Here is a 19,597-nt window from a genome sequence, read left to right as displayed (position 1 = left end):
CATCACTACCTTGTTTCCGTGAGGGCTTAGGGACATTTCAGATCCACACCACTACATTCTGTGATTGTGCTCTACGGTTCAGAATGTTTTCCACAAGAAAGTGTCTCATACAAGAATCGTGGCTGTGAGTGCTCAATTCCACCCTTTCTGCCAGGCGCGTGTTGGGCAGAGAATGGGGTCTCCACAGGAACCATGGAGGGGCCTGGGCTGCGTCAGGCATTCCAGAAGCCTGATCGTGGCATGTGAGGACAGGTTGGAGCTTCCTGCCTCCTCCTCCCAGGTCCCTGCCTGTTGCCCCACTTGTGATTGGGCGGCACCCGAGACCCCTGCGGTGTGGCGGCCCATCTGAACTTCATAGGTTCTCTCCGGCAGGGACCCTTGTCCTGGGGATTGCAACTCTAGCTCTGCTGGAGTGTCAGAATCCTCTTTGTTCCCTGTCTCTGAAGTATGGCAACTCATCAGACAGTCAGGCATGAGGAGTAGGAGGCCGTGTTGTTGGGTTCTGGAGGGATGATGTATCTGGGAAACACATTTGACAGCAGTAATGCAGTGGGAGAGAGGAGGACCAAGGGGCTTGGTGTCTCACCTGCCATGTGCTCAGTGGGGCTCTGGAGTGGCCTGCTTCCCTCAGGCTGCAGTGCCCCTGTGTCTCGGGCTGGGGAGGGCAGGGCTCCTGTTCAGCAAGGTGGGAGTAGGTAGCTCCATCCTGGGCCCTGCCTGTGGTGCTGGGGTGGGTGTGCGGTGTCCTCCACCCTTGACTCCTTGCTGCCGGGGTTGTGCTCACTCTAGAGATGGAGGCCGTGGCCCGGGGCAGAGAGGAGGATGAAGGACTAGGAGAAACGTCTGGCCCGCCAAGGTTGACGGCTGGGATCTCTGCATCTCCTCTTCCCCCGGGCCCCGCACCTGTGCTTGGGTGTTGGAGATGGGGTTGAGCGTCCTGCCTTGGCTGTGGAGGGGAGAAGGCTGCGTGGCTGGAAATGCAGTCATGGGAGCCAGTGGGGCCATGGCCACCTCCAGGGAGGGAGGGCGTTCTGAGTGGCCACACCTCCTCCAAGCTGCAGAGGTCTGGACACGGCAGGTGTCCCAGGTGCCCCACAACATGGGTTCGTTGCCAGGAAGCCATGCTTCTCTTTTGTTCTTAATTTTTTTTTGTTGTTGTTGTGGTAGTAGGGTTGGAACCCAGGGGCTTTCTACCTCCGGGCTATACTTCCAGACCTATTTTCTTTTTAATATTTTATTTGGAAGCAGGGTCTCACTAAGTTGCCGAGAGCCTCACTAAGTAGCTGAGGCTGGCTTCGAACCTGTGTGATCCTCCTGTCTCAGCCTCCCAAGCGTGGGGACTACCTGTGTGTGCCACCAGGCTTCTTACCTCAGCTACTTGTGATTGTCTTGAGTGGCTTTTGTTTTTAGCTGGGCCTTGGAACTTCTGTTAAAACTTCCAGAACTTGCCGGGCATGGTGGCGCACACTTGTGATCCCCGTGCTTGGGAGGCGGAGACAGGAGTATCGTGCTGGTTCGAAGCCAGCCTCTCTGGCTTAAGAGACCCTGTTTCCAAAAAAAAAAAAGTGTAAAATAGGTCTGGGAGTGTAACCCGGAGGTAGAAGGAACCCCAGTAACACCAAAACAAACAAACAAACAAACTCCCCAAAACAAACAAACAAAAAACTTCCAGAACTTGACACAAGAGGGCAGCAAAGCTATTTCATGTTTCTCTGTGGTCAGATTTTGCTGTGTCTCAAAACATACTTATTGAGAAATCGTTGCTGGTTTTTCCATTTTTATTTTGGCAGTTTCTGGCCAATGTAATTTTACAATACTGATCCAGTGTTTGATCTTAAAGTTGTGTGTAGCTCACATGCTCAGACCACCCTGGAGTGGGACATCCCTGCTGGGCTCAGCCTCTCAGCCCCAATGACAGGTGCCCGCGGCTCTCTCCGCAGAGTGGGCACAACTCCTGGGTTGTCTGGGTGCGTGGCCTGTGGTGCGTGCTGTGCTATCCTTGCACCAAGGCCCCGTTACGTGCCTCCATCTCTCCACTCACTCTCGGACCCACCTTGCCTCTCCTCTGGTTCTGCCCTGACCTGCTGCCCACGTCTCCTCTCCCAGCTCTCCTGCTCCCTAGAGCACTCCAGTGGCGTAGCCCAAGGAGGGTGCATAACATTGGCCTCCCTTGATTTGGGGCTTGCCGAGAGGCTGAGCACAGGACAGTCAGGAGCCCCAAGGTACCATACCTCCCGGCAGAAGGTGGAGGGCCACAGGGTGAGGGGCACCAGACAGGACAGTGTCCAGGAGCAGCTGGAGCACCCCTGCCTGCCTGCATATCATCAGTGGAGTTGACGTGCCTAGTGCACGGGTCTGCTGGGCGCGGACACTTCAGAAGCCAGCCTTTCAAATGACCCTCTGCACATCTAGACCCACATTGTTCGTGGCAAAGGATTGTGACTCCTCTTCCCTCCCTCCTTGAATACTAAAACAGCTCTTTAAAATACTGATACATTATCATGAAGACCACAAGTCTCCATACTGTTTTATAATATAAAGTGCATTTTACAATGTTCCTCTCTTGAGACACACATATACAGATGCACATGTGAATGTGAACTTTGTGTTTTAAGAGATTAGAGGTTTCAGAGAGCTGTCCTTCTGAAGCCGTGCTAGTAAGGCTGGATCTGCACCCCCCTCCAACCCCCACATGGGCCGCGGTCTGTGGCATCACTGCACTCGGGAAAAGCCACGCTGCTTCTGGAGAAAGGCGCCTGCTCTGCCCAGCACTCCTCTCTTCCCACCATCAGGTCATGATGGAGCGGTGAGCACCATTGCCTGGAGCCACAGTGGGAGGTGGCTGCTCTCTGTGGCCCAGGACCAGACGCTGAGGGTGTGGTCAGCCCACAGAAGGGAGCTCCTGCTGCTTCTGGTAAGGTGTGCGTGGGCCTGCCTGTCAGCAGCCTGAGCGGGGTCCCAGCTGCACCATAGCCCCTCGTGGTAGGAAACAGTCACACATCAGGGCTGGCTTCAGTGCAATGGAAATTGGTGATTGATTAGTTTCTTACACGCATAAAGAAGCACAAGTGCACCACCCACCTGTGCAAGTTACGTGCATTTAACTCGTTCTCACATGGGTTATGGTCTGCAGATGGTAAACCATGCAAGCTGAATTATTGGTTCAATTTTAAATCCAGATCAATGTGATTTTATACTAGTGTATTACACTATTACTAATGATGGTCAAGAGGATGGTTTGTGGAGGAAGGGTGCTTTGGGGAGTAAAATGACGTGTTTTAGTGAACTTACGCAAGGCTATTTAGAGATAGAATAGGACAGTAAGGACGTAAAGTGTGTAATAACGGAGGCAGGAGAAGGGGCAGCGGTACAAGACTCAGTGGGGTTGTGAGGCTGTGGCCTGGTGGGCCGGCAACACGGTCAGAAGAGGTGTGAGGCTTTCAAAGGTTGAATCTGGGGGCCTTTGACCCCATGGCTTGACTTCGGACGCTGTGAAAGTGATGTGCACTCGTAGAAACTGTTCCTTGATTTGAACTGAGTCTTCTCCTGGGCTTGCGATCTGTTCCTCTCTGACAGCACTGGGCGGCGGCAGGAGCTTGGCTCCATCAGCGCCCAGGGGCCAGGGCCAGAGCTCTGCAGGGCACCAGGTAGCTGAGCCATGATGGGTGCAGGTTAGTGTGTTGAAAACATTTCAACTTCTAGTGGGTTCATGGGACATGACTCCGTCTAGAGGAAAGCCTCTGTGCTCAGAAGACAGGAGAGCAAGCCATGGTTAGGACCCCAACCACCGGCGGAGGCTGTTGGTGGCACTTTAGGGGAGGGGTGCCTCCAGGCTGTAGTACTTTTGTGTTGGGTGTGAGTAGGTGTTACTGGCTGTGTGCTGTTCTTGTGAGAGCAGACACACAGAACCATGCTTTAAAATGGATTTGAAATGTCAACTCTATTGAGATCCTTGCTATTGTTAAACTTCAGTTATTGCAACCTTTTTTTCCTTTTACTTTAAGTTTTGAAGTGGGCAGAATTCAAGGCAGGTGTTGTGGTAGCTGGGTCTGAGGGTGTGGGGCGCTGTAGACGAGGGTGGAGGTGGAGACTGGGCCCCCTGAGTACAAGTCTGGACAGGACGTGGTGAGCTGTGCATGTGCTGCACAGGGTGCAGGCACATTTCCGAGGCCCCCGCGGTGTGCGCAGTTCTACTACGTGGACACTTTCATCCTGTCATCTTCGGGCCCTGAGCTTCAGCTGCTTGAGTACCACATGGACACCTGCAGAGACGAGATCAGAAGGTAAGTGTGCCCTCCCAGGCAAGTTCTACATGGGAGGTGCCATGTTTTTTTTTTTTTTATTGGTGCACTGTATTCATACATCATAGTAGGATACATACTTTTGTAGACATACATGCACACTTTTCCCAGTCAGCCCCCACCCAATCCCTACCCCATTCTCTCCCTATCCCTACCTCTCATGCTTGGCTTAGTAGTTGACATCTAGTATTATGGCAATTTATCTAAAATTAAAAATGATAATCTCACATAACAGTTTCATTTGTCTGATACCAAGCTTTTGATGACTTAAAGATAACATTTCAATATTTCTTTTTGCTTTCTTTCTTACCAGAGAATATTTTTTTTCTATTTTTTAGGTGAAACTATCATATATTTATATATTTATTTTTCAGAAAAAAATCTATCCTACTGTGAAATATGGACTCTAGGTACCCAAAACGATCTTGAAAAAGAACAAAGCTAGAAGATATATATTTTCTGATTTCAAACCATATAAAGCTACAATAATTGAAACAGTGTAGTACTATTCTGAAGGCAGATATATAAACCATTGGAGTTAAATAAAAGCCTAGAGCTAAATTCTTCCCTATATTGTCAAGTTATTTTTGACAAGGTTTCCACGAACATTTGGTGGTGGAAATATTAATCTTTTAACTAAATATTGTTAAAAAATAATAATTACATGGAAAAGAATAAAATTGGACCCTTACCTAGTCCCATATACAAATATTAACTCAAAATAGATAATAGACCTAAATATAAATCTTAAGACTATAAACTTTTAGGAGAAAATCTGGGTCATAAAACCTCACAACATTGAAATTGGCAGTGATTTCTTGGTTATGATTTCAATGGCACAGGCAACAGAAGAGTATATAAACTCCCTAAAAAATAAAAAAATATTGTATATCCAAAGACAATGTAAACAGAGTTAACAGTTACTAATAGAATGGGATAAAATATTTCCAATTGCTATATCTGAAGGTATATTAATATTCCAACTAGAAATCCTAAAAATTAACAACAATAAAGGCAAACAATACCCTTTAGAGATAGGTAAAAAACTAACATAAATAATGAATCTCCACAGATTACCAATCTTAGTTGTCTGTTGGATGGAAAATCTTGTTTCTCTAGTTCTGGAGTGTGTTACCTATTTCTTCTTTGTAGTTAATCTCTTTGAGTATTTTCTCTAGCGCTGGTTTTGAAGACATAAATTCCTTCAGTTTCTGTTTGTCATGGAAGCTTCTTATTTCTCCATCTAATTTGATAGAAAGTTTTGCTGGGTAGGACATTTTTGGCTGGAAGTTGTTTTCTTTCAGAGTTTGGAATATGTTACTCCAAGCCCTTCTGGCTCTCATGACTTGGTTTGGGAAGTCTGGAGTGATTCTAATTGGTTTGCCTCTGAATGTCACTTGGCCCTTTGTTTTTGTTGCCTTTAAGATTCTCTGCTTGGCTTCCACATTGGTCATTTTGACAATTATGTGGCGTGGGAATCCTCTTCTCCGATCCTGTCTAAAGGGAGTTCTATAAGTTTCCTGGATCTGTGTATCAACCTTTTGCTCTATGTTTGGAAAATTTTCTGCTATTACTTCCTTGAAGAGATTGTTGATCCCTTTGGTTTCACCTTCTTTTCCCTCCTCTATTCCAATTATTCTTAGGTTAGCTCTCTTAAAATGGGTCCATATTTCTTCAATATCAGATTCCTGCTGTCGGATATTTTTTTCTAGATTAGAAACTATGCGTTCATTTTTGGATTGCTCATCTTCTAAGAGCGAGATTCTGTTCTCCATGTGTTCTAATCAGTTGTTTGTGCTTTGAATTGAGGCCTTTACCTCATTAATTGCATCCTTTATCTCTTTTTGGCTCTCTCTGAGTTCTTTTCGAAGCACCTCTATTATTTCTACAGTTATTTTCCTGATTTGATCTTCTAGAAATCTCTGATTTTCTGTTTTATCGGGTTCTGATGTTGTGGGGTTGTGGGCATTTATTGCTCCAGTATTATTCCTCTTCCCCATGATTTCGGAAGTTTGTGCCTTCTCTGGGTTCTTCCCTTGGGTCACTATGACTTCACTTAAGGTGTTCTGGATCTCGAGTCAGTAGTATCTCAGACCCCACTACTCCTTTACTGGGTTGTAGCACAGAGTCTCCGACCCAGAGAGTCGATAGAGGCTGCTTTAGACTGTGGGGTGTGCCAGGTTGCACGTTCTCCTATGGTGTGATATCTCTGCCACCGCCCCTCCCCCACTGGGTCAAGTCCCAGGGAGTACAGTACTGGGATTTCTCCTCTGTGGCCCACAATTTGACTCACTGTTCTTGAGTACGCAGATGTAGCTGTACTGGCCTCGCTGAATTCGGTGCTGTTGCCACCGGTGGCAATATGGCGCTGCTGCTACGCCCTCGGCTGTGGGGCTGGTGTTTTTCTTCTTGGTTTTGATTTCCACTCTGAATCCCTGCAGCGTGTGCTGAGCTCGGCCACTGGGAGCTTTAGATGCTCTCTGCACGGAGAAATCCCGCCTGGCTGTTCCGCAGTGGCTCACCTCGGCGCGGCCTCGGGCGTGAGGCCGGTGTATCTCCTCTGTGGCTCTGTTCTCAGTCCGCTTTCTCTCTGGAGCCTGGTGATTTTTTGTTTCACTGGTGATGGTGTTTTCTGGCTATGAAAGGCGCTGATTTTGTGGTAATGGAGATTTCTTGTTAGCGGGGCTCTTAAGCCCCGCTTTTCTCGGTCGCCATCTTCCCGGAAGTCAGGTGCCATGTTTTAAGAAGCATCTCATCCGCCATTTGCGGTGAGAGCCAAGCAGCCCAGGGCCCATGAGCTTATCCTCTTGCTGATGAGTGCTCATGGCCTGTGTGTGGCATGTCGGAGACTCTGGAGGATTTAAAGAGACCTGAGTCATCACTGCGTACCATCTTCCAGTCACTTTACGGGGATGATCACAATTTATAATACAAAGGTAAAATTAAAATACCTCAGTGACAGATGTGCACGGGGAGTCAGAGATAGCGGTGTCGCTGCACCTAGCTCGGACAAAGACTCATACTTTGCTATTTTTGTTTCCTTTCTTCTCTTTCTCTTTCTTTCTTTCTTTCTTTCTTTCTTTCTTTCTTTCTTTCTTTCTTTCTTTCTTTCTTTCTTTCTTTCTTTCTTTCTTTCCAGGTCTGTGGATGGAACCAGGGGCATTTGACCTCTGAGCTACATCCTCAGCCCAATTTTTATTCTTTATTTTTGAAACAGAATCTCACTGAGTTGCAAAGGGCCTCACTAAGTAGCTGAGGCTGTCCGTGAATTGAGATCCTCCTGTCTCAGCCTCTAGAATGCTAGGATTAGAAGCCTGCCACTGCTGCTGGCTTTGTTTTCTTTTCTTTTGTTCTGGAGATTAAATCCAGGGGCCTTCTACCCACACTCTAGCCCTTCTTATTTGTAAACAAGGTCTTGCTAGGTTGCTGAGGCTTCAAACTTTTTTATTTTATTTTATTTTATTTTTTTTATTAATTTATTTTTTAAATTGGTGCATTGTAGTCATATATCAATCACATTGGAGTACAAGACTTGAGAGGATATACAAGCACACATCATCCAATTAGCCCTCCTTCAGCCCCCATCCCATTCCCTCCCCCTCCCTCCATCGCACACTTCTTTGGTGATTTACTTTGATACATTTGTTTATGTACCTCCTGCGTTTTAAAGAGGCTCCGTCCTCCAGTATTACATACCCTCTGATTGGTCACATTAGTTGCTTCACTATAGGGCCCTTTCTATAGCTCAACCTCTTCCTGTTGCCCTTTTCCTCCTAGTTATTGCTGATTAAGAGAAGCGTCTGATTTATATTTTCTGCGATATTTCTCTGTGCATGCTGCATTGCAAGTACCGATCCCACTCTTGATGGTCCCAGTAGTGGCCTGGCTACTCAGTGGACTGATCCAGACCTCGCTAGCTCAAGCAGCGGCCTTGCCTCATGGGAGGCCCCAGGTCTAGTCTCGCTGGCCCCTGCACCGGTCTAACCCCTAAGCTGGCTTCGGTCCTGGCCTTGGAGGCCACAGGAGTGGCCTTGCCTCACGGCAGGCTCCAATGCCGGCCTTGCTGGCCCCAGCATCGGCCTCACCCCTGGGCAGGCTCCAATCCCGGGCTCGGAGGCCTCAGTACCAGCCTTGCCTCATGGCAGGCTCTGGTGCCGGCCTCGCTGGCCCCAGCACCAGCCTAACACCTCGGCAGGTTCCGTTCCCGGGTTAGGAGGCCCCAGCACTGGCCATGTCTCACGGCAGGCTCCGATGCTGGCCTCGCCTCACGGCAGGCTCTGATGCCGGCCTTGCTGGCCCCAGCACCGGTCTAGCCCTTCTGCAGGTTGTTATCCTGGCCTCGGAAGCCCCAGTACGGGCCTTGCCTCATGGCAGGCTCCGATGCTGGCCTCGCTGGCCCAGCATCGGCCTCACCCCTCGGCAGGTTCCAATCCCGGGCTCGGAGGCCCCAGTACCAGCCTTGACTAATGGCAGGCTCAGGTGCCGGCCTCGCTGGCCCCAGCACCGGCCTAACCCCTCGGCTGGCTCTGATATTGGCCTCGTAGGTCCCAGCACCGGCCATGCCTCACAGCAGGCTGCGATGCCGGCCTCACTGGCTCCAGCACCGGCCTAACCCCTCGGCAGGCTCTTATCCTGGCCTCGGAGGCCCCAGTACCAGCCTTGCCTCACGGCAGGCTCCGATGCCGGCCTCACTGGCCCCAGCACTGGCCTAACCCCTCGGCAGGCTCCGATCCCGGCCTCGGAGACCCTAGCACTGGTCATGCCTCACGGCAGGCTCCGATGCCGGCCTCGCTGGCCCCAGCACCGGCCTAACCCCTCGGCAGGCTCTTATCCTGGCCTCAAAGCCCCAGTACCGGCCTTGCCTCAAGGCAGGCTCCGATCCCGGCCTTGGAGGCCCCAGCACTGGTCATGCCTCAAGGCAGGCTTCGATGCCGGCCTCGCTGGCCCCAGCACCGGCCTCACCCCTCAGCAGGCTCTTATCCTGGCCTCGGAGGCCCCAGTACCAGCCTTGCCTCACGGCAGGCTCCGATGCCGGCCTCACTGGCCCCAGCACCGGCCTAACCCCTCGGCAGTCTCCGATCCCGGCCTCAGAGACCCCAGCACTGGTCATGCCTCACGGCAGGCTCTGATGCCGGCCTCACTGGCCCCAGCACCGGCCTAACCCCTTGGCAGGCTCTTATCCTGGCCTCGGAGGCCCCAGTACCGGCCTTGCCTCATGGCAGGCTCCGATGCCGGCCTCGCTGGCCCCAGCACCGGCCTAACCCCTCGGCAGGCTCTTATCCTGGCCTCGGAGGACCCAGTACCAGCCTTGCCTCACGGCAGGCTCCGATGCCAGCCTCACTGGCCCCAGCACCGGCCTAACCCCTCAGCAGGCTCCGATCCCGGCCTCGGAGACCCCAGCACTGGTCATGCCTCAAGGCAGGCTCCGATGCCGGCCTCGCTGGCCCCATCACCGGCCTAACCCCTCAGCAGGCTCTTATCCTGGCCTCGAGGCCCCAGTACCGGCCTTGCCTCACGGCAGGCTCCGATGCCGGCCTCACTGGCCCCAGCACCGGCCTAACCCCTCGGCAGGCTTCGATCCCGGCCTCGGAGACCTCAGCACTGGTCATGCCTCAAGGCAGGCTCCGATGCCGGCCTCGCTGGCCCCATCACCGGCCTAACCCCTCAGCAGGCTCTTATCCTGGCCTCGAGGCCCCAGTACCGGCCTTGCCTCAAGGCAGGCTCCGATGCCGGCCTCACTGGCCTTAGCACCGGCCTAACCCCTCGGCAGTCTCCGATCCCGGCCTCGGAGGCCTCAGCACTGGTCATGCCTCACGGCAGGCTTCGATGCCGGCCTCGCTGGCCCCAGCACCGGCCTAACCCCTCGGCAGGCTCTTATCCTGGCCTCGGAGGCCCCAGTACCGGCCTTGCCTCTGAGCAGGCTCCGATGCCGGCCTCACTGGCCCCAGCACCGGCCTAACCCCTCGGCAGGCTCTTATCCTGGCCTCGGAGGCCCCAGTACTGGCCTTGCCTCTGAGCAGGCTCCGATGCCGGCCTCACTGGCTCCAGCACTGGCCTAACCCCTCGGCAGGCTCTTATCCTGGCCTCAGAGACCCCAGCACTGGTCATGCCTCACGGCAGGCTCCGATGCCGGCCTCGCTGGCCCCAGCACTGGCCTAACCCCTCAGCAGGCTCTTATCCTGGCCTCGAGGCCCCAGTACTGGCCTTGCCTCACGGCAGGCTCCAATGCCGGCCTCACTGGCCCCAGCACCGGCCTAACCCCTCGGCAGGCTCTTATCCCGGCCTCGGAGGCCTCAGTACCGGCCTTGCCTCAAGGCAGGCTCCGATGCCGGCCTCGCTGGCCCTAGCACCGGCCTAACCCCTCGGCAGGCTCCGATCCCAGCCTTGGAGGCCCCAGCACTGGTCATGCCTCACGGCAGGCTCCGATGCCGGCCTCACTGGCCCCAGCACTGGCCTAACCCCTCGGCAGGCTCTTATCCTGGCCTCTGAGGCCCCAGTACCAGCCTTGCCTCATGGCAGGCTCCGATGCCGGCCTCGCTGGCCCCAGCACCGGCCTAACCCCTCAGCAGGCTCTTATCCTGACCTCGGAGGCCCCAGTACCGGCCTTGCCTCATGGCAGGCTCCGATGCCGGCCTCGCTGGCCCCAGCACCGGCCTAACCCCTCAGCAGGTTCCGGACCCAACCTCGGAGGCCCTAGCATAAGCCTTGTCTCATGGCAGGCTCCAATGCCGGCCTCACTGGCCCCAGCATCGGTATAACCCCTCTGCAGGTTCCAATCTCGGCCACGGAGGCCTCAGTAGTGGCCTTGCCTCACAGCAAGCTCCGATGTCAGCCACTGGCCCCGGTGCCCGCCTAACCCCTCAGCAGGTTCCGATCACTGTCTCTGTGGTTATTATTTCAAAGGTTCCAGGTGTAATGTATCAGATCTCTGCCTCCCCTGAGTATTGGCCACTGGCATTGCCACTGCCTCCACCGTTTCAAATCCTTCCCAGGCTCTTTTTCCACTCTGAATGTTGTCCAGTGTTCCTAAGCATGCGTGATGGTAGCATTCGACATTTGGTGTAATTTCTACAAAAAAATAAAGTTGGTAAGATCCGGTTTCTGCTTCTCCTGAATACAAGTCTCTACCACCATCGCGGAGAACTCTTTCAACACCGCGTTTCTCCTTGGTCTCCGCTAAACTCTCTCCTTATATGTGATGTCTGAGATTCTTAACAATATAGAGAAATAGCAGTCCTCTTTCACGGCGAATTTTTCCATAAGTTCCAGTGCATTTAGATAAGTTTTGTCTGCATCTCCAGTGTCCTGGCATCCATAACGGCTTTCTTATCTCCTCTCCGATATTTTTCTTTATCTTTTTCTGTTCTGGGCCCGGTTTCTCCAGGGGTCTGGCGTACTACTCGCAGTTCGGCCCGGGGCCCAGAGTCCCGCGACCCGGGCCCCAGCTGGCGTGTCCCGCAACCCCCGCCCAGAACTCAGCATCTTACTGGGCCCGGTTTCTCCAGGGGTCTGGCGTGCTACGCGCAGTACAGCCGGGGCCCAGAGTCCCGCGACCCGGGCCCCAGCTGGCATGCCCCGCGTGCGACCCCCGCCCAGAACCCAGCGTCTTACTGGGCCTGGTTTCTCCAGGGGTCTGGCGTGCTACTCGCAGTTCGGCCCGGGGCCCAGAGTCCCGCAACCCGGGCCCCAGCTGGCGTGTCCCGCGACCCCCGCCCAGAACCCAGCATCTTACTGGGCCCGGTTTCTCCAGGGGTCTGGCGTGCTACTCGCAGTTTGGCAGGGGGCCCAGAGTCCGGAGACCCGGGCCCCAGCTGGCGTGCCCCATGCACAACTCCCGCCCAGAACCCAGCATCTTACTGGGACCGGTTTCTCCAGGGGTCTGGCGTGCTACGTGCAGTACGGCCGGGGCCCAGAGTCAGGCTTCAAACTTTTAAAGATATAACATATTCAAAGAGAATGAGGCCCCCACCCTGTTCTCCTGTTTCCCTGCTCTGGAGACTGGTGAGTCTGTTTCCCCCTTGTCCTTCTGCTCTCTGTCTACTGCATGGCTTCAGTTTGCAAGGCACTCACTCAGGTCCGGCCTGGCGCAGGGTCTGGCCTCCTGCCACTGTGGGCAGCGCACTCCAACGACACCCTCGCAGATCTGTTGTGAGGGACAGTTTTATTAATTCGTTAACAGTAAGTTTGATTAATAGTATGCTTTTAATTGATAGTATGCTGTGGAATATTATAGCATTAAAGTTGTAAACAAATATTATAGAATGGATACTACAGGATAGTTGTAAACAATATGAATGTAAGGGACCAGCCAGGAGATAGAAGGTGACCCATACAGCCCACTGACCCATCAGAAGGAAAGTGAACAATCCTATATCAGTAAGGATATTTTTATGTAAGGACTCTCTTTAATGAAGGGCCTGAGGCCAGCTAAATACGAGTGAGGCAAGCTATTGTATGTAACAGCTCACAGCACCAGACCTGACTCGCTCTGTGAGCTGTTACCCAAAGGGACAAGTCTGACATGGCCATTGACCGTTAACACCAAGGACCCTGCTCCTGTGGGGAGAGGCAAGCCCCTCCGGATTGTCCCTCAGACTAGGGGCTTCCGGCACCCACGAGTTGGAGCAGGGCTGGCAAGAACCAAGGTTAGCCAGACCACGGTCGGCAGCTGGAACTGCCCGCTTCCCAGACTGGACTTTTGACTTGGACTTCGAATTGGTAGTGAGTGAACTGTGTGTATTTGTGTGTAATTAATAGGATATGCTTTGGTTCTTTGTTTGACCAAAGTCTACCAGGGATAGACTTGAACATCGTGTGGTGATTATCCCCCCTTTATTTTATTTTATTTTATTTTATTTTATTTTATTTTTTGGTACTGGGAATGGAACCCAGGGGAATTCTATCTTTGAGCTACACCCCCCAGCACTATTTTTTAAAAATATTTTTTAGTTTGAAACCGGGTGTCACTGAGTTGTGAAGAGCCTCACTAAGTAGCTGAGGCTGTCTGCAAACTGCGATCCTCTGGTCTTGGCCTCCTGAATGCTGGGATTACAAGTGTGCACCACCATGCCCAGCTTCAGTCCTGATTATTTTGTTATTTTGAAACAGGGTCTTGCTAATTTGCTGAGGGCCTCTCTAATTTGCTTAGGCTGGCCTCAAACTTGCAATCCTCTTTTTCCAGCATCTCAGGTACTGGGATTACAGGCATCTCTACCATGCTTGACTTTAGTTGAATTTCTGTACACTAACAACAAACTATCTTTTAAAAAGAAAATCTGGAAAACAACTCCATTTAAAATAGCATCAAAGGAAAAAAAATAGGAATAAGCTTAACAAAGGAAGTGAAAGGATAGCAATACAAAACATATGCAAACGAGACATCCTATGTTCATGGATTAAAAGCCTTTATATCAGCTAGATGCTTATACCATGCAGCATGATCTATAGATTCAATGCATTCTTATTAAAATTCCAGTGTCAGTTTTTATGGAAATATAAAAAAAATCTTAAAATTTGTACTGAAGCACAAAAGACCCCAAAGAGCCAAAGCAGTCTTGAGAAAGAGAAATAAGATGGCAGTGTTGCCCTTGCTGACATCAAACTGTATAAGAAAGCTGTGGTGACTGAAGCAGGACGCAGACCACAGCGGCAGCATAGAGAGTTCAGAAGCTCAGCCTTGCATAGGTGGACACCAATCTCCAGCAGGGCCAAGGACACACACCAGGGAAAGAGTCTCTTCAACAAGCAATGTTGGGAAAATGGCCTTCCCACAGTGCCAAAGAATGAATTGGGACCCTTATACCACACTCAGAAGCCAACTAAAGACTTAAAGGAAGACCTGAAACTATAAACTACCAGAAGCATACATGGGAGAAGCGTCCATTGGTCTTGGCAATGATTTCATGAATATGACCCCAAAAGCAGAGGCAGCAAAAGCAAAAGTAAACATGTAGGGCTTTTCTGTTCCTCAGTGAGCTAGGCTGGTCTCCTTTCTGCAGATGACCACGAGGCACGGGCTGCTGCTTGCATGCAGCCCCCACTGGTCCATGGCCAGATGAAGGGATCACCAGGTGTGTCAGACCCCTCACTGTGCATCTGTAAAGTGCGGGTCTTCCCTTGACTCAAATAGAATTTCCTGGTCGTAATTAGGAAGGCCTGCCGGGATCTGTACAAATCCCTGGGTCCTGAGACAAGTGTCCAGTTCTTTGCCAGGGTCGGGCAGGGAAGGGCCCCTAGCCCAGAGAGCCGCCTTTCCTCAGCCACGCACCTCCATCTTCAGAGATAGGTATTTTTAAATTTTATTTATTTTTTTTTAAGATTTAAAGAAGTTTATTAAAAGATAGAAATACAGAGGATAGGTACAGCTCCATACTAGACTGGCATAGAGGGGTGACTTGAATGAATACATACGGTATTTTAAAATTTTAAACCTTTGTCTTTTTAGTTTTCAGAAGGGGATTTAATGTTCTGTCTTCAGTCCAGGTGCTAACCAGGCCTGACCCTGCTTAGCTCTGAGATCAGAGGAGTTCAGGCACGTTCAATGGAAATAAAAATGACACTGAAATTCCATTTCACTCCAGTTAGGATGGCAATCATCAAAAACACAAATAATAACTGCTAGTGAGGATGTGGGGAAGTAGGAACCCTATTATACACTTGGTGGGACTACAAATGAGTACAGCTGCAATGGAGATCAGTGTGGAGGTTTCTCAGAAGACTGGGAATGGAACCGCCATATGATCCAGTGATAGCACATCATAACATAATCAGAATGTTATGATACTTGCATATCTCTGTTCATAGCAGCATGATTTATAATAGCCAAATTATGGAACCAGCCAACGTATCCATCAGTGGATGAATGGATCACAAAACTTTGGTATACATGCACATAACTTAGTCATAAAGAAGAACAAAATCATACCATTTGTGGGGAAATGGATGGAACTCAAGAATATTATTCTGAGCACAGGTAGCCTCAAACAATGAGTAGATGTATGTTCTTACATGTGGAAGTTGGGAAGTACTTAGAAATAAGGCAACATCAGATAGATAAGCAGAGATACCAGGGGAATGACTAAGGGGATTTAGGGAAGGGGAATGAAGTCATAAGGAATGCAACAGCTGCAAAGATGCTGGGACTACATACAGAACTACCAACTCCAAACTCAAAAGCCTGGGGGTAGGACCTGTTGGGGAAGCACCAAGTTTTGTGTGTGTGTGTTTTCTGATACTCGGTATTCCAATATGATGTAAGTCACAATGCACCAAGGAAATGGAAGTGGTCACTTCAAACCCACTGCAGCCGGGTTTTGGAGGCAGGAGGCTCCTACATTTGTGACAGTCAAGGATCCAGACCACACACTCATTAAGCCAGTATTCATAGCTTACATGCCCTTCAGAAAATAACAAGAACTTAGGTTTAAATGGAAATATAGCTAGTGGAAAACTGGCTGGGCATCTATAGAAGTTTACACAATTATTTCAGAATAGGGGGAAAATTTGCTTTCTTGTAGTTGGGAATGAATTATATTTAGCTATATAGGATGATGTTCTTTCCATGCAGTTTTTCTAAAAAAAAAAAAAGCTAGAGTTTCTTAATGAAAAACAAAAGTTTCTCCTAAGGGAAAACTAAGGTTGCCAATCCATGTATTTCTTCAGTGTTATGAATTGTGACTTAGTAATATGGAAACTTGTCTTCACTTTCAAAGTTTTCAAGGTGAGGAGTTTAGTTGTAGTGGGAAGGAAGCAGATCAATCATCTTTATTATTATTCTAGGTATAAACCGAAGAGCAAGTGCAAGCTCGTTTACAGACGCTCTATGACGAACGCAGCAGAAATGACCAGCTTGTCAGCAGTCAATGACTTTTATTCCTGTATCCTTTATCTCAGGTCCTTCCAATGTGTCCCATTATCAGCAGGAACCTCCCTCCCTCCCTCCTTCCCTCTCTCTCTCCCTCCCTCCCCCATTTCTGAGTCTCCTAATATTCCCAGATCATTAATGAGGTGGAATAGATGGAAGACTGCTGAGCAGAGTTCCCTAACCACGTCTCACAGACATCGTGCTCACAGCTGGCCGGGACAGGACTGTGGAAGTATTTGACCTCAATGCTGGCTGCAGTGCTGCTGTGATAGCGGAAGCCCACTCACGGCCTGTCCATCAAATTTGCCAGAATAAAGTAAGTTTTTGGATATTGCATCATCTAGAAAATTATGTGCTTAAAGTGTTTAACCTGTACAGGTGTGTTGTGGTGCGGTGTCTTATCCTGAGCCTTGATGTTTGGCTGCAGTCTGTCTGAATAGTAGACTGCATGTATGTTTTGGCACTTCTGGCTTGGCTTATCTGGTGGGCCCATTCTTAGTCTTGCTGGTGATGCATTCCCACTTACACTTTGATGAACAGCTGGCACTGAGCCATCCACAGGGACATGAGCCATCCCCAAATGAACATCCCACGTGGTTTGAGATGTTCATAGGTGTATGTTAAAGACTTGGATTAAGTAGGACTCATGGCTGTTAAGTTCCAAAGGTGTCTCCTTCTCTGTCTCAGTGAGCACTCACTGCTGTGACACAAAATGCCTAATGACCAAAGCTTAGAGGAAGGAAGGCTTATTTGCTCACAGTTCTGGAGGTCATCTTGGGGCTACAGGAAGAGTCTGTGCAGGGGTGCAGGGGTAGAGGAGGCAGAGTCTCTGTGTCTAGGAAGAAGTCCCCTGGGGTCAGTCTCAGTGGCCCTCCAGAGTGGCAGATCCAGAGACTTGGGCATAGGCTTGTGGTCATGGCTTTGGCCTAGGCTGGGAGGATTTCTGGTGAGGAGGAACATTTCTCCTTGCTTCCTCTGTGTGCATCCCTGGTCTTGGCAGGAGGCTGGCTCAGGATTCTTATCTTGACATTTTTTTTTCACTTTTGGCAGTTCATTAACAGAATATTTCCAATTGTGATAGAAATTTTTCTGGTGTGCATAACGCTAAGGAAAATATCAGTTGAGAGAGAGAGTTGTTCAAAGGTGATTTTTTTTTGTCTCTTCCTTTATTTGTGCAGAATCTCATTTCATGAGAACATTATAAACATGTTTTTAAACACTATGCAGTAGGTCCCCTAGATAAATGAAGGAATCTTTTTGATGAATTATGTAATTTCTTTATGAGGCTTAAAACGGCAGATTTCAAAACCGAGATGCGTGCTAGTCAAGAATAAATAGCAGCCCAGCATCTAGTACTGGGGGAGCTGTGAGCAGGACGAGCTGGCTTGGCGTTTGTGGAAGGAGCAGGTGTACCACTGCGTGTCTAAAAACCATAGTTTGGGGCCACTAGTGTCACAGGAAATATGTCAAGGGTAGGTTGTAACTAATTATTAAACTTTAGTTATTTTTGGTCTTTAAAATGAATTCTGTAATTGAGATATTAACTTTTAAAATGATTGTTAGTCTAATACTATCTTTTTAAAGGAATTATCATTTCCTTTCAATTCAGCTGCAGCTCAATGAGATGTGGACAGCTACTTTTTTTTTTAATGTAGCATGTTAAAGTGTAAGTCTGCTTTTCTAGATTTGTTTAGTGAAACTTTGAGGCATGTGCACCTGTCTTTAAGATGTGTGGTTGCAGGTTGTGGCTTTGTGTCTTGACATCTGGCTCTCCGTGCCTTGAATACAAATCTGCTCAGCAACACTTGCCTGACTATAGATAAAGCTCTTCATATATGAAACAAGACGTGGGTGAGAGTGTGGCTCATTGGCACAGCAGTTGCTCAGCACCAATGAGGCCCTGGGTTTGTTCTCAGCACCAAACATCAAACTGGAGAGCAAACAGTTTATTGGAAGGACAAGCCAGGGTGTGAATTTTGGAGGCTGAAGTCTGATGAATAGTATTTGGTGCATATTCTCAGCTCAAAATTCAAAATGTAAAAATTTACCTAAAAGTATACTATTGCTTATATGCAAATGTCTCTCTGGAAACTATTCAGTTATATATATATATATATATATATATATATATATATATATATATATATATATTATCAGCTTTTTTTCTCCTCCTCCTCCTCTTCTCCTTGTGTTCCTCCTCCTTGTACTAGGGCTTATCATTCTTGAGTTAAAATTTTTAGATCAGTAAGATAAGTGAATCTAATGTGTGTTATCCCTTATTGCTATAGATGGTATACCTTAAACATCTTTCTTTCTTTCTTTCTTTCTTTCTTTCTTTCTTTCTTTCTTTCTTTCTTTCCTTCCTTCTTCTTTCTTTCTTCCAAATTTGTTTTAAATTGTAGATGTTTAGGTTGTAAATGCAAAATATAATTTTGGAATCTTAAAGTCTCTTATAAAGTCTCTTATAATTTAAAAACATAGCTCTATAGTACACTAAGACAATTCTTTTAAACTCAGCTAACCCACTTTTCTCACATTTTCAGGAGAAGTTATTTTTGGGTGTGATGCTAGTTCCTGACATCTTATTTTCCTGTTTCCTTTATTCTCTGTTTTATTTCATAGTAGCAGAGGTTTTAGCTTTTTGCATACAATTCTTGCTGCAGACTTAATAAGATAGTGCAAATAAATTTCTTGGCATGTGCTAAGTTTGTGAAATGGAAACTTTTTATTTTAGGATATAAACTTAAGAAGATGGGTAGACTTTACCTTAAGCCTTTAGTTTTTGACAATTGGAGGATCAGAAGAACCCACAGTGTTGTAACAGCACATAAGTTCTGTGTCAGCAAACTGGGGTAGGAAGACGGTGGGAAGAAGCAGTGGATAGCGTTGTGAGCTAGTAACCAGGTGGGAGACAAAAGTACTGGTCTCTAAAATAGAATAAATAAAGGCAGCAACGTAGCAGGTCCCCTGTGCTGTGGCTCAGGGGGAGGGGAAGCTCTCCTCCCACAGTCTGAGAGACATTCTCCCCAGCTTTAGGAAAAGAGATCCACAATCTTGAGTAAATAACAAGCTTTGAAAACTGAGCTGAGCCTGCCTAGAAGAAAGTCCTGAAGCTCAGTACCTTGAGAGACCTAGCTCTCCCCAGCAGAGATGGTGGGTGTAGGGAGGCTCCAGAAGCTTGAAGGACCTCCTTGTTTGGACTTACTGAGCTGGCAGATTAGGGGTTCTTGCAATTTGTCATTGTTTTTTATACTTTGTTCTCTATTTTTTATTCTTACCATGTTCTTGGTATACTTGCTTTGTGAATACCCAGGACCAAACAGCCACTTCGATGTGATTCCTCACTGGATCCACTGGTCCCATCCTGTGAATGTTAGATTTAAAATGTCCCTGCAGTACTTGGGAGGCTGAGACAGGAGGAACACAGGTTTGA

The 19,597-nt window shown here is 48.8% G+C and overlaps 1 protein-coding gene across 1 annotated transcript in view; it reads left to right on the top strand.

Moving 5' to 3' along the window:
• WDR27 (WD repeat domain 27) overlaps positions 1 to 19,597 on the top strand; it is a gene marked incomplete at its 3' end in the record, with an annotated part of 160,906 nt that overhangs the window by 28,250 nt on the left and 113,059 nt on the right. The window contains exons 20-23 of the mRNA XM_080700174.1: positions 2,793 to 2,914; positions 4,150 to 4,283; positions 16,080 to 16,177; positions 16,359 to 16,480. Of these exons, the coding sequence (XP_080556300.1) occupies positions 2,793 to 2,914; positions 4,150 to 4,283; positions 16,080 to 16,177; positions 16,359 to 16,480 (476 nt within the window). The remainder of the gene's footprint in view (positions 1 to 2,792; positions 2,915 to 4,149; positions 4,284 to 16,079; positions 16,178 to 16,358; positions 16,481 to 19,597) is intronic.

Source organism: Muscardinus avellanarius, assembly GCF_963383645.1.
Source record: "Muscardinus avellanarius genome assembly, chromosome: 8".
In the NCBI taxonomy this organism is placed as follows: Eukaryota; Metazoa; Chordata; class Mammalia; order Rodentia; family Gliridae; genus Muscardinus; species Muscardinus avellanarius.
This window is presented reverse-complemented; position numbering and strand designations above follow the sequence as displayed.